Source organism: Eurytemora carolleeae, unplaced genomic scaffold (assembly GCF_000591075.1).
Source record: "Eurytemora carolleeae unplaced genomic scaffold, Eaff_2.0 scaffold1129, whole genome shotgun sequence".
In the NCBI taxonomy this organism is placed as follows: Eukaryota; Metazoa; Arthropoda; class Copepoda; order Calanoida; family Temoridae; genus Eurytemora; species Eurytemora carolleeae.
The window spans coordinates 11,478-26,502 of record NW_019397014.1 but is presented as its reverse complement, the minus strand read 5'-3'; the positions used below and the strand labels follow the sequence as shown (position 1 = coordinate 26,502).

The 15,025-nt window shown below is 31.2% G+C and overlaps 1 protein-coding gene across 1 annotated transcript; it reads right to left on the bottom strand.

Moving 5' to 3' along the window:
- Positions 1–1,654: 1,654 nt before the first annotated feature.
- On the bottom strand, positions 1,655–14,333 carry LOC111711119 (uncharacterized). Its single transcript, XM_023485375.1, has 8 exons — positions 14,233–14,333; positions 11,321–11,397; positions 10,901–10,962; positions 9,964–10,017; positions 7,604–7,739; positions 6,049–6,156; positions 2,300–2,388; positions 1,655–1,734 (listed from the first exon to the last, which is right to left on the bottom strand). The coding sequence occupies exons 2-8, from the start codon at positions 11,385–11,387 to the stop codon at positions 1,675–1,677; spliced, it is 576 nt and encodes a 191-aa protein (XP_023341143.1). The 5' UTR covers positions 11,388–11,397; positions 14,233–14,333; the 3' UTR covers positions 1,655–1,674.
- Between the last annotated feature and the right edge of the window lie 692 nt (positions 14,334–15,025).

Genomic DNA, 15,025 nt, shown 5'->3' with positions numbered 1-15,025 from the left:
TTCATTTAACTAAATATACTATAAGGAACTCATATTACTTGAAATAACATGTTTTATAGACATAATTCTTGACTAATAATATATAACAGATTAAGTTAAGGGAGTTCAATAAAAAATATGTAATTTTATCGTCTAAATATGCTAAATAGATTATCACGTGAACAAAATTGATTGACAAAAAGGCTAATAAATTAGAAATAAAGAGGAAAGATCTATATGAAGGAAATAGAATAATTCAAAAACAACGTTTTCACTCTTTGAATCACACAAAAACTAAGCATTACATAATTTTATGTAGTAAGTACTTTCCAAAGGTTATTTTTACTGTACAATTTATATTCGCATTGCTAGGGCTAATAGATTCGTTAAGAAACTCAAAAAAAAGAACTTATCCGTAAGAAAATAATTCCCTGAGAAAAATTCTTTTGATAAAGTACCAAACATCGGTAGAAATGTTATTTTATTTACATTCTACATAAACGTTGATTGAATTTGAGGAGATTATCACTAGACTCGGTGTGGTAGATCCCAGGACTGGTTGGAATCATCTTCACTCTTCTAAATCATTTTAAAATGTTATTATAAGAAAATATTTAGACAGCATTATAAAAATATGTGATTATTACTTAAAAGAAACTTTTTTTTAGCAAGGATTTAATTTTTAAAAATATTTCAACAAACCTGACTGTTATGTTGTCTCCAGATCACTGTCTGTATAGAAGAATCGGCCAAGGCAAGAGATGCAACCAAACCACTCGTCGACGATTCTATAACACTTAGTTATAGGCATGTTAGCGGGAAGCGGAAGTTTTTTAAAGGTATTATTCGCTGAATTGAAGAAAAAAAAATACATTTTTTGTGAAGCTATTGTTGTGTAGATTAATGTATTAAAAAATTATTCTACCATTTAAAACCACTTAGTTATTAAAGCTAAAAGAAAACTTAAAACGCAAAAGTTTTTTAATTGTCTGATTATCACAGGCCACTAAGACGTGATTTTATAAAGCTCTATAACTTACATAGATAGCAGACCACATTTTTAAGAGCTTCAAGCCTTGCCAACAATTATTGAATCGTTTGCAAGTTTTTTTCCCTTATACTTAGCACCTTAGTAAACTGTGCATAACTTTATCGTTTTAGTTCCTTAGAGTGATTGTAAGTATAAAATCAAAAAAAATCCCAGATTTTCTGTGGGCTTGCAATTTTATAATCGAATTTTTTTTTGCATCTTTGTAATAGATAACCTTTATACATCTGAAACAAACCTTAATACAATTATGTGTGACAAGGGAAACCAGATTTGCATGGAAACTAAAATTTCTATTTAAAATAAAAGAGCAACCATGTCCACTTAGAATTGTACAGCTTATTGCTAGGAAGATTACCATGGTTCTACCGACTTCCTGATTTCAAATCAGAGTCAAATCGGTCAAGGGGTCTATGAGTTATGATTTGACATACAAACATAAAGACACCCAATCTGAGATTACTAATTTATATATGTAGATTATAAACATATAAAAGGAATTACCAGATTGATATGTAGAGGAAAAAGAGGAAAAATTTATATATATATGTAGATTATAGACATTTAAAAGGAATTACCAGATTGATATGTAGAGGAAAAAGAGGAAAAATTTATATATATATGTAGATTATAAACATATAAAGGAATTACCAGATTGATATGTAGAGGAAAAAGAGGAAAAATGCGGCATCAATTGTCATTGAGCCCTTAAATAAATATTGTTCATATATGATATGATGGACACTTTTTCATGCTGTCCTTGTCCAGTGGACAATGTCAACATGTCCCCCCTAGTCCACTTTTTACCATGTTCACTTGTCCCCTAGTCCACTTTTAACCATGTTCACTTGTCCCCTAGTCCACTTTTAACCATGTTCACTTGTCCCCTAGTCCACTTTTAACCATGTTCACTTGTACCCATGTTCACATATCCCAATGTACCCACGTGACAAGTCATCTTGTCCAATTGTTCATGTGTCCACATGTCTCCTTGATCTGTTGTTTATAAATGCAAGTGTCCACATTATTTGTCCCTTTATCTCCAGTATCATTGTCCCTTTGTCACCTTGTCAACGTATCCACAATCCACATGTCCACTTGTCCACTTGTCCCATTGTCAACATATCCAAATGCCTACTTGTCCGCTTCCTTTTTCACATGTCCCACCTTCCACGTTTTCACATGTCCACAGAACCGTCCACTTGTCTAGTGTCAACACATCCACAACTCCACAAGGCCACATGGTCACACAGTCACACGTCCTTGTGTTACCTGACAAAGATGATAAGAAATCTTATTGACTGGTTGAAGTTCAGGAGAGGTTTCGGAAAATCCGCAAATCAGGAAGAATGATATAAGGCCTAAAAACACATGTTTCCACTTAACTTCTATCTGTTGCGTTTATAGGGAGAAAATAAAAAAATATTATGAAATATCAACTTTATTGCAACAAATTGAATTCTAAAACTGCAGGGTGTAATATATAAATGAGTAGTTTTACATTTAATTGAATTAACTAAGATTTGAGTTGAATAATGCAACTAGACTTGAATTTGTATGAACCCTGCAATCTTGGGTATAGGATGCATTTAACAATTTTCTCCTTATATACGCAACAGATAGAGGTAAAATTTGCAGCGATCAATATCGAATAAAATTTGATATCAGCCGTACCCCTGTTCAATTTTCGCGAACTCCCTTTAAATTATGGAATTAAACTAAGTGTTTTATAATGCCCTTGTCAAAATTTAAGCAGATGCCAATTTGGATTTAAAATAAGTTTCCCGCATTTCAAAATTCAATTAAAAGTAGATTTGACTTGATTAAAAGTTCGAGGATTTTCAAAATCTAATCTAACAAATTGTGTTTTCCAAAGTTTTCCAATTTATTTCAATTTCATTTCTGGAATCTAGAGATCTGTCAATAATAGTTCCATCAGCACTAAATCAGAATAAAACTTGTGGAATTGAATCACGTGTCAAAAAAAATGTCAATTAATATTTACAAAAAATAAATGATTATTATTAATTTCAAAGTAATTCCCATAAAATCCAATGAAAAATAAACCCTTGCCAATAAATATCGTTTTTTATCTAAAAATTATTTTTAAACATTTTTAAAAAGTTTTTAGTTAAGGCATGAATGAATTCAAGTACGTTTTGGTGGACAGTAACTTTACCAATTTTTTTTAAAAAATACTTGCAAATGATAGACAATCACATTAGACGACTTTTTATTAAAGATTTGACAGTTTTTTTTTCCAAATACAAGCTTATATGTATCCATGCTAATTAACAGCTTGATATAAATAAAAATTCAAATCAAAAATTTTCATTGTATTGATATAATCGCCTACCACTGTAGTGAAATTTTCAAAGAAAATAACAAAGTAAACGTTGGAAGTAAAAGATTTAAGACATAGATTGGATCACTGCACGTTTCCAAAACTAATTTCATGCAAGTAATATGAAAAACAAAAAATAATGAATATTGTACAAAAGTTTAAATTTAATATAATCGGGTCAATCCACTAAAATTCGTGGAATTGAACATGAGCAGAACAAATATTACGTTACTTATAGGAACTTCAAATACGTAGTAAATACATCTGAAGGGAACGGGATCTACAAGTATTCTGATCAATTGAATATTATTTCTAAAAGATGTAAAAATAAGATTTATCAAATTTATTTAAGATCTGAGTCTGTAGGTCAAATTCTCAATTAGATCGGATTTCCCTTGGTTTAAAATAGTTAAAAATCAAACTCCATGGCACATATTTTTTTAAACTATATCGTTATCTAGAAATTGTTATCTAAAAATTGTTATTTAGAAATCGTTATATAGATATCGTTATCCACCCACAAATTCTTAACTAGAAATCGTTATCTAGAAATTGTTATCTAGAAATTTTTATCTAGAAATCGTTATCTAGAAATCGTTATCTAGAAATCGTTAAGCATTTTTAGTTATAATATGAAATAACACAAGAATTGAAAACCCTTAAAGTGTGATAATTAAATACTTGAAATAAACTCTAATATTGCAGAAATAATTCTATTCTAATGAAAACAATTAGTGTTTAAAATAATTCCATGATTTAATTCACTTAAACCAATCTTTTGAATAAAATAATTTAGAATTCGAACTTCATAGTATTCTATCCATAAAGATCTATATTTTTCACAAGCAAATTATTATTACTGAAAGCCATGTTTAAACGAAATGATTTAAAATTTCTATATATATATATATATGTTAAACCTTCATGAAATTCTAAACAAATATATTTCCGCAATAAGAGGATGCAATGATGTTCTGAAAAATATAAAAAATATAAAATTAAATGATTAATGATATATATTAATTCTTCAAAAATCTTAATTTATGCGAATTTCTTTCGTATGTAATTACGCTGAATCAAACATTTATTTTAGGAAATTTCAATGAATCTTATGTTAAAATTGATAAATTGACAGATCGCTAGGTTCGGAGCAAACTTGGGGTTTCTTTGTCAGCAACAAGGAAGAAAACAACTAGATAGAAACATCAATTCGAAGATTTAAAAAGCAGCTGTGCAAAAATTGTGTACATACAATATCATTGAACATACAATTTCATTGTACATACAATATCTTTGTACATATAATATCATTGTACATACAATATCATTGTACATACAATATCTTTGTACATACAATATCATTGTGCATACAGACTCTCTTGAAATTAATAAAAGAGCTTTTCAAACTAGTCCTTAGCTAAAAAAATATGTATGCTCCACAATAATTATCCAATACTATAAAAAGTTAGTAAAGTTAATCTTGGAGAAATGTATCCAAACAGTATGGCAAATTGCAGTACACCTGTTGTGTAAAAATTGAGAACCAATACCTTATGTATCTTTCTGGGTTATAAAAAAAGGTAGTATTACCGTGACATAAGCTAAAATATTGAAAAGTATTACCGTGACATAAGCTAAAATATTGAAAAGTATTACCGTGACATAAGCTAAAATATTACCAAAAATCTACTTTAATATAAGTCCAAATACATCTTATACTTAAGATTATCTAAAATATGTCTTCTAAAGTATTAACAAGAATAAGTCTACTAAAGTATTATATCTTAGCATGAGGACCCAGCGTTGCCCAGGGTACTCAAAGTAACTCCCACCGTTTACCCACAATTGGTCTTTTGCTACGATTTTAACTATTTTTACACTCAACTTAGAAACTTAAATAACAAGCTAAGATAATTCCCGTGGGCCTCCCGAGTTCTCCAACCAAAATTCGAGGCAATCGTTCCAGGGGTTCCTGAGTTATGATCGGACAAAAAACAGAGATTACAACTTTACATATATAGATATATTGATTGAGTCTACAAAAACGTTACTAAAGTATTACCTAGAATAAGTCCACAAAATTATAACCTAAATAAAGTCTGCTAAAGTGTTACCTAAAATAAGTCTACTAAAGCATTACCTAAAATAAGTCTACTAAAATATTATAAGCCTACTAAAGTTTTTCTTAAAATAAGTCTACTTAAGTATTACCTAAAATAAGTCTACTAAAGTATTCCATAAAATAAGTCTACTAAACTATTACCTAAAGTAAGTAGACTGGTATTACCTAAAATAAGTTTACTAAAGTATTACCTAGAATAAGTCTACTGAAATATTACCTAGAATAAGTCTAATAAGATATTACATAGAACAAGTCTTTTAAAATATTACCTAGAATAAGTCTACTAAAGTATTACCTAGAATAAGCCTACTAAAATATTACCTAGAATAAGTCTACTAAAATATTACCTAAAATAAGTCTACTAAAATATTACCTAAAATAAGTCTACTAAAATATTACCTAAAATAAGTCTACTAAAATATTACCTAGAATAAGTCAACTAAAATATTATCTGAAATAAGTTTACTAAAGTATCACCTAGAATAAGTCTCCTAAAATATTACCTAGAATAAGCCTACTAAAGTATTACCTAGAATAAGTCTACTAAAGTATTACCTAAAATAAGTCTACTAAAGGGATGAAGTAAAGTCTCCCAAGTAGAAAGTGTGTTTCCTCGCAGACGTAGCGTTGATCGGATAAAGACGACATTCAAGCAGATTAAACCTAGAATAGAAGGGTTTGAGAGAAGACCTGAAGAATAAATTCAGTTCTCTTAGTATGGAATATCTAATCAGAAGAATTTTAATAAACGAGTTGAAATATAGATAAATTTCAGAGAGAGACCATTATTGATAAAACTGTGGAAAAGGTAAACTACATTTTTGCAATTTTTATTTGGTAAAGGTTAGTGTTTACTTTACAGTTTTAAGAACNCAACAGCCCTTATCAAAGGTGCAAGGGATAATAGTTGACTTACTTAAAGATTATCATGATTTAAGCCTTACTCCCACAAGTTTCTGACCACGGTCATAACATTTTATATTTTACTTTTTCATTATAATTTCCAGCCTTTGTCAGGGATTTAATTAACTTATATTAAACCTGGATTCCTGGACCGGTTAATGTGAGAGGAAGGGGCTGCAACACGACTGACCAGTTAAAGTGAGAGAGGGAGGGGGTGCAACACCACCAACCAATTCACGTGAGAGAGGGAGGGGGTGAAACACCACCAACCCCTTTACGTGAGAAAGGGAGGGGCTGCAAAACGACTGACCAGTTAACGTGAGAGCGGGAGGGGCTGCGAAACGACTGACCAGTTAACGTGAGAGTGGGAGGGGCTGCAAAACCACTGACCAGTTAAAGTGAGAGAGGGAGGGGGTGCAACACCACTGACCAGTTAATGTTAAAGAGGGAGGGGGTACAACACCACCGACCAGTTATTGTGAGATAGGGAGGGAGTGCAACACCACCGACTAGTTAAGTAACAGAGGAAGGGGATGAAACACCACCATGTGCCCAGCATATTACCATTCCAAACTGCAATTGCAATCTAAACTTGTCGTATCAACATCCCCATTCTGCATCTTGCAACTCCTCGCGGATGGGATGTTGAAAGGTAGGGTTAAGATTTTATTCTGGAAATCCAGCGGTTGTAATCTTTAAATGCTGGCTTTATGGCTGCTTTACACCCCCCCTTCTCTTTATGAAGTCAATTATTATTTGTAGGGATAACCATTTAAGAGATAGGACCATTTAAGGTGTAGAACCATTTTAGGGTTAATACAAATCAAGGATTTGAATCATTAAAAGGATCAAACCATTCAAGAGTTGAATCGTTCAAGGGGTTGAACCATTCAAGGGGTTGAGCCATTCAAGGGGTTGAACCATTCAAGGGTAAAAACAATTCAAGGGGTTGAACCATTCAAGGGGTAGAACCATTCAAGGGGTAGAACCATTCAAGGGTATAAACCATTCAAGGGGTTGAACCATTCAAGGGGTTGAACCATTCAAGGGGTTGAACTATTCAAGGGGTTGAACCATTCAAGGGGTTGAACCATGCAAGGGGTTGAACCATTCAAGGGGTAGAACCATTGAAGGGGTTGAACCATTCAAGGGTTGAACCATTCAAGGGGTACTGAAATTATTCAGGGGGTTACAGAAGTGTACAAACCTGTATATATAAGAGTATAGAATGCGAAGAGTACAGCTACTGATTTCCAATCTGGCAGTAAACTTCCACATAGGTTGGTAAGCAATGGCAAATTCTTTACGTCTTCTACACCCTCCTCTCCTACTTCAGGAACCTCCTAGCCAAAAACTATGTTTTTTTTTATTTGATGAATGGCTGTCAATCTTTTTTATTGGGGCTCCGGTGACATAAAGTAAATCAGAGGTCATTTTGAAAGCTCTGGGGTTCAAGGAAGCACTTTTTTCCATGTATATACTATTCTAAAAATGTATTCCTAAAAGTTGTAAATTAAATTTCATTTCCTGAATTCAAATTTTTTTTAGAAAAATAACTACTTCTGCCCTGATCTGTTACATTTTTTTTACGGTAATTAATGCGTCATTCCTAATTCCCCCTAATTCTTTCAAATATCTGTTATATTTTCTGTAAAGAATTTATTAATAAAGACTCAACTCATAGAAAAAAGAATTTCAGACTTTTTGCGATACTTTTGTGCTTATATTAAAACGAAGTAAATTCCAAAGACCGGAGTCTAAAGAAACTTTGATAGCTTCTAGGCTCCCTTTTAAATCTGTAAAAATATCCATACATAAAATTTTCACAAAGGGTGGTGCAGAACTTACGATATTGTATGTGTTCATGAAGCCTCTCGATGATGATACTTCAAATATGGGAATATATTTGCAAATTATTGAAAAACCTATTGTGTGATCACAGAAAAAAAATTGAAAATTTACAAAATTACTTTAAGAGAACTTTATTCAAAGAACTTTGCAAAAATTTGTTGCAAAACAATTACGAAATCCGCTACCATTTCATTTTGTATAATTGTAAAAACCAAGGAATACAGGGCTAGAAAAAGTTTGGCGGAGGACTGGACAGTGGACAGTTTGTGTAAAAGCATGGCTGTTGACCTCAAACAAAGTTTTTTGTAAAGCCAATAATGGTAAAGTTGATCAGACCAATTTTTGTTGTTCAAAAATTCGCAGGAGGGGAGGGGAGGGGGGGGGGCAGGAATAGGGTAATCTATATCTATAGTTATAATTTCTCTGTTTGTCTGTTATGTATGTCCGATCATAACTTATAAACCCCTGAGCCAATATGTCTAAAATTTGTATTGGGAAACTCGATAGAACAACTAAAATGTTGGTTTAGAGAGTCTAAGTTGAGTGAATCGACTTATAAGTTTCCCGGTAAAATCAACCAAGTGCGGGTAACCGGCGACAGTAACTATGAGTAACTTGGGCAACGCTGGGTTCCCAAGCTATTTGGTAATAAATTGGGAGAAACATTTAAACAAACATGGTTTTAAGTAAAAGCCAACAAAATTTAGAGTCCATAGCCTATTTGTGTAAACAGTTTAATCCAGAACTTCGGAGTCATCAAAAGAATTTATTTAATGTTCTCTTAAATATTTTCAATTTATACCTTAATCTTAGTAATTGTAAAAATTAATAAATAGTCAAGAAATATGTTTTAAAGAGCTCCATATAATTATTCAATTAAAAAAACTAAATATCTACAAAATTCCATTGTTTGCAGGTATAGACAATTTCATTTGATAAATTATTATAATGTTATGACTATTATTATGGCCATGGGTAATACATTGGTAGAAACAAGAAAACAAACGTCCTCTGTATAAATTTAAAAAGTTTTTATCTAAAATGTTTCTATAAAACTTCCCATAAAAGTACATAATATGTAAATCTTTGATTTTATCAAGAAAATAAATGCATTTTCTTCATTCAGCCATAAATAAAGTTTTTGCTAGTAAAAGACAAGTGCTGCATCTTTCTTTATCAGAAAAAGTCTAAAGGTACTGCTTGTAAATCACATATTGCATTTTATTGAAGGGATTTCAATTCTCAAGACACTTCCCATTTAAAGACGGGCTTGGTCCATGTCACAACGAGATTTTTCACTTTTTGCCAAGATATTTATATTTCAAATATGTCCTCCAAAGCAAAGCTAGGGATAAAAACAGCCAGGACAATAAAGTGGGGTTTTGAAAAAGTGGTTGGTTGAGGAAGAAAATTAATAGTCACTATTGTATGGTATTTTTCAAAAAAGTTCCAAATATTTTCTTTAAATCTTCCTTCAACATTTTGCCCCCCCCCCCACAAGACTGTATCAGTAAACAATTAAAAAAATTATTCCATTAAAATTTATTAGCAAAATGAAGCAATTTCTTTCTTTCAGAATTGATTTTTTAAGGTTTCGAATTTTCCAGGGTGAGTAAAAAATGTAAAAAACAAACGGTTTTTTTGAATTTTCGCATATCTAACCTTATTTTAAGTTTCCGACTTCATTAAAAATGTTGGAGGAATTAACAATGATACCTGTTTATTGTAATACGCCATTGATATTATCACCAGGAGGTAGGACACAGTGATCTAAATTAGATATATTTAGAGGTAGGACCCAGTGATCTAAATTGAATATATTTAGAGGTAGGACACAGTGATCTAAATTAGATATATTTAGAGGCAGGACACAGTCATCTAAATTATATATATTTGAGGTAGGACACAGTGATCTAAATTATATATATTTAGAGGTAGGACACAGTGATCTAAATTAAATATATTTAGAGGTAGGACACAGTAATCTAAATTGAATATATTTAGAGGTAGGACACAGTAATCTAAATTAAATATATTTAGAGGTAGGACACAGTAATCTAAATTAAATATATTTAGAGGTAGGACACAGTGATATAAATTCATTACATTTAGAGTTAAGAGTAGAACACAATTATAAAAGTTTAATTCATTTTAGAGATAGGGCACAATATTCATTAATTCATATATTATTTTAAAAAAAAATAAAACTCGAGTTATCTTTCTAGTACAGAGTTTTACAGCTCTATTGTTAATTACGAAGATTATTAATCAACGTTATTTTGTTTCACGATTTTTTGTCAAACCTGAATATTTTTTGGGTAAGTAAAAAATTGTAAATATTCTTTTAGTCTCAATATTAAAAAAAAAGTCGATTTGATTTACAAAAACTTTACCAAATAAAAATAAATTTGAAAAACGAACAAAGCAATTATTTAAAACATTCAATTTAATTGAAACAGTTAGTTTATTTAAATCGGAGTTATACGGAAGGTTAACAAACTGTGAATTTGCTCTTTGACAAAAACCACTTGATACTATGCTAGAACCCCTTCAGAACTGTTTCTTTCATATGTCTGCCCTGACAACGTTTATTTATTTCATAAAATATTTTCTATTATTGGGAAGGGGGAGAGGGAAGGGGGATCGGATTTACCTCGTAGCTTCCAAAAAGAAGAGAGACTGCCCATTCTAATCTTATATTTTTCGGTGCTTTAACTGTACAAAGCATAAATTCATAAATTTCCAAATATCTTAAAAGATGTTTGACTATAATGTTCATAAAGTTATTTCATTTAATACCGGGAAGTAGTTGAACTACGTGGACTTATTTGAACCACTTCTCTTAAACTTAAACTTAACTTAATTGAATTAAAAAGTTATCCAATAGATTATATATTTGGACGTTCAAGAGCTTATAACAAGATTGAACATAAAGATTAAGGAAAATGAAAAATGGAAGTAAATAATATAATGCGATGAAAATCTAAATTTAGAATTTAAGAATTTGGAAAGATACAAATTTTAATATTTCATAAAAAAAACTTAAAATAATGTAAATTAAATTTCTGAATTCCTGGAATATAATTTATATTCTCATCAGCAAACTCCTCCTCCAGAGCTCCATATCCTTCTCCACCCATAGCTTATTCCCTACAAGGACTTCAGTGAGAACCAGAAAACTGTGGAATTCTTGTCCTCTTCACTTTTCATTTAATCATGAAATGTCGCGGAGAATTTAAAGTTTCTAAAAAGTGCCCTTTTTATAGATACAGGGTGTCCCACGAAACATGACATTTGGTGAATAATTTAAAATGTCTTCTTCCATAATTACTTCAGTTGTTTAATACCAAAGAGAATTATAGGAAAATGTAATGGTAGTCATATTATAGTAAAATTTATATCAAAGCAAAATTTAATTAGTAAAAGATTTTATGGAACGAAAAATAATGCAAAAAGTCTTTAAAATCTATTACAGTATAGGGGAGAAGACATTCCAAATTATTTACCAACTGTCATGTTTCCTAGGTGTATATGCGACATTTCTTAAGTGAAAGGAAGAACAAAGACAAAATTCATTCCTCAGTTATAAATCTCACTGAACAGTGAACAGCTTATATTTGTTTCCATATTTTTTGGTATTTTCTATTGAATATATTGAAGGGGGTATAGGCTCAATGCGATAAAAAAACGCTTTAGATCGCTACTAATCTTACTTCTATCTGTTGCGTCTATAAGGAGAAAATTGTTAAAGACGTCTCATACTGAATAACTTAGCGTCCATACAAATTGAGAAAATTGCAACATACGACTTAAATTCAGACATTACAACCTATAGTCATCGATTATCTTTCGCCACATTTGTATATAGTGTATATTTTATAATATTTTTTTTTATTTCATTTTTTTAGAAAACGTTTTTAACGGATTTCGAAATATGTGAGTGGTGCGCGGCATTCTTAGATAGTTGCGCAAGCACCAAAAGAAATAATCAAATTCCAAAAAATTAATTAAAAAATATTATAAAATATAAATTATATACAAATGTGGCGAAAGATAATCGATGACTATAGGTTGTAAAATCTGAATGATTTGTTTGAAATTAAATTGATTTTGTTACGGTATAAGTCGTATGTTGCAATTTTCTCAATTTGTATGGACGTCTTAAACAATTTTCTCCTTATAGACGCAACAGATAGAAGTAAGATTAGTAGCGATCAAAAGCGCTTTTTTAACGCATTAAGCCTATACCCCCTTTCATTTTTCGCGAACACTTCCTTTAAATCCAAAACACCTTTTTTTATTCATCAAAAGAAAACTTTTTTTTGAATTTCAAAATTTAATTTAAAAAAATGAAATATTTTATTCGAAACGGTCATGTCAGGACTCACAAAAAAATATTTTCTTTCTGAAATTAATCAGAAAAAGTTAGTTGTAATCCCTGGTTTTTGGTTTTATATTATTAAAGAATATTGGGACTCAAATAGGTTCGCAGTAAGATTTCTATTCTACTGGAGACCACCGGAGGGATTTCATTTTTACTGGAGGGGTTTGAAAAGTCACTTTTTTCAATTGGAAACTTTACGCATGGTGATTTACAGTCCACTGGAGAAAATTCAGATATCTTCCCAGGGGGTTTAAAATTCCATTGGAGGGATTCAGAAATTCTTCCTGGTGGTTTATAATTCTACTGAATTTAAAAACCCCCCTGGAAAGATATCTGAAACCCTCCAGTGCAAATATAATCCCCCTGGAAAGATATCTGAATCCCTCCAGTGAAATGTAAATCACCCTGCGTAAAGTTTTAAATTGTAAAATTGCATTTTTTCAAACCACTCCAGTGAAAATGAATTCCCTCCGGTGGTCTCCAGGAGTCAAAATCTTACTACGAACTTCCGTGACTCGCTTATTGTACATAAATAGAACATCTATATTTACATAATTTTAATAATCTCAAAGCATATTTAAAAAAAATACTTTTTATCAAAACTGAAACAAAAATTGCCTCATTTCTAGTAAAAAGTTTTAAATACATGGATTGAAGTAAGCTACATTCCTTTGTTGAGAAGATTTACCATTTCAAGTCAAATATATACAACACACAAAATGTTTTCTCTGACAATTTCAAAGGAAATTTATCCGGAGAAAAATCGAAAGAATTCTAAACGAAAATTGAAAATTGTCTCTAGACAGTCAACAATATACATTTAATTATTATACGCATAAATACGCACAAATATATGTATTGAAATTTGCAAGCTTTTTATGTGATTAGTTAGTTTTTTTACACACTACATGCAGCTAGTATTGCTCCGAAAAAAACTGGACTTAAAGAATTTTAAGCAAAATATTCGGAGCCCATACAAAACATATCGTCACTAAACGTATTACCACAAAACTTATCACCACAAAACATATCTTTTCAAAACTTATCAGCGACAAAACTTATCATCACAAAACTTATCAAACTACAAAACTTATCAATCTACAAAACTTATCAATCTACAAAACTTATCAAAACAAAACTTATCAACTACAAAACTTATCAAACTACAACATGTATCAAACTCAAAACTTATCAATAAAATTCATGAATCTAAATTTTCAAATCATGGAAATGTTCCAACATTTTTTGAAAAATCATCGAAAAATTCGGTAAACTCTGTGTTTCCCAGCCCCTTTCTGGGCAGACATGGTTATGAAGGTCACAAAACGGAACGTTTAAAAAAGTTTAAAAAAATAAATTTTGTAGTTGTTTTAATAAGTTTTGAGTTTGATATGTTTTGTAGGTTGATAAGTTTTGTAGTTTGATAAGTTTTGTTTTGATAAGTTTTGTTGTTAGATAAGTTTTGTTTTAATAAGTTTTGTNTACTTAGGAGTGTCCGGGGAAGGGGGAGGGTAAAAAGAAGCCCCACCCCCATGCACAGACTCACTGAGGGGTGCAGTGGGGACTTTTTTATAAAACAAGCTTTACAAATTATATTTAACCTGTTATGAAGATTTCACTTCTTCTTGAAAATGAACATTTTTTTCTAAAAGACTAAAAAATAGTTTTTATCCATAAAATGCAATTTTTAATGTCTGCAGAAGTATATATGCATGCATTTCATCGCAAATGTAAAAATCCACAATTTCTTTCAAAGCACTTCTATTTCTTTAGAGTTTATATGTAACTGTCAGTACGTCACTGTACTCATATACTTCGTGCCACGGTGCCTGAAAACGCGTATCCAATAACCTTTAAAGGGTAAATATATCAGTAAACTCAAAATTTAAAATTCAAATCGTAAATACTTTTTTTCCTTGGGATATTCAATGTGAATTTACTAATAGGTAAAGTATGGAATATTTATCCCGATATGTACGCTAATTTACACAGGTAGTTGGATACGACTATATACATTCCCGGCTTGCACAGGTGAAACACACACATACACACACACATCTGACAGTCACATACAATATAAAAATACAGCTAGGTAATTTCCAAGAGAACGATTTTTGGACGCCTGCCCCCTTCCAACCCCTCCTTTCAATTTTATTCGTGCAATCTCATATATGTAATGCCATAGATATTATAGTTGGTAGTGGCCGCAGTGTTCGGCCGGCCCTCCTGTCCTAGCCGCAGTGCTCGGCCCAGGAATTGTTTTTAACCTAACTTAACCCTAAAATACCCTACTAGGTTGGATAAGCCCTGCTGTTTCAGTTCCTGTTGATCTGCTCCACCAACATGAAGCTCCAACTGTTCCATTCCTTTCAACACTAATAATCAATGTTATTT

Coding starts and splice junctions, on each gene's coding strand:
- LOC111711119 (XM_023485375.1), bottom strand. CDS start 11,387: ATGGGTGGAGAAGGATATGGAGCTCTGGAGGAGGAGTTTGCTGATGAG. Junction 10,018..10,900: donor TTCTTTTTGGAAGCTACGAG/GTAAATCCGATC, acceptor TATCTAATTTAG/ATCACTGTGTCCTACCTCCT. Junction 7,740..9,963: donor TGGCGTATTACAATAAACAG/GTATCATTGTTA, acceptor GTTTTTGGCTAG/GAGGTTCCTGAAGTAGGAGA.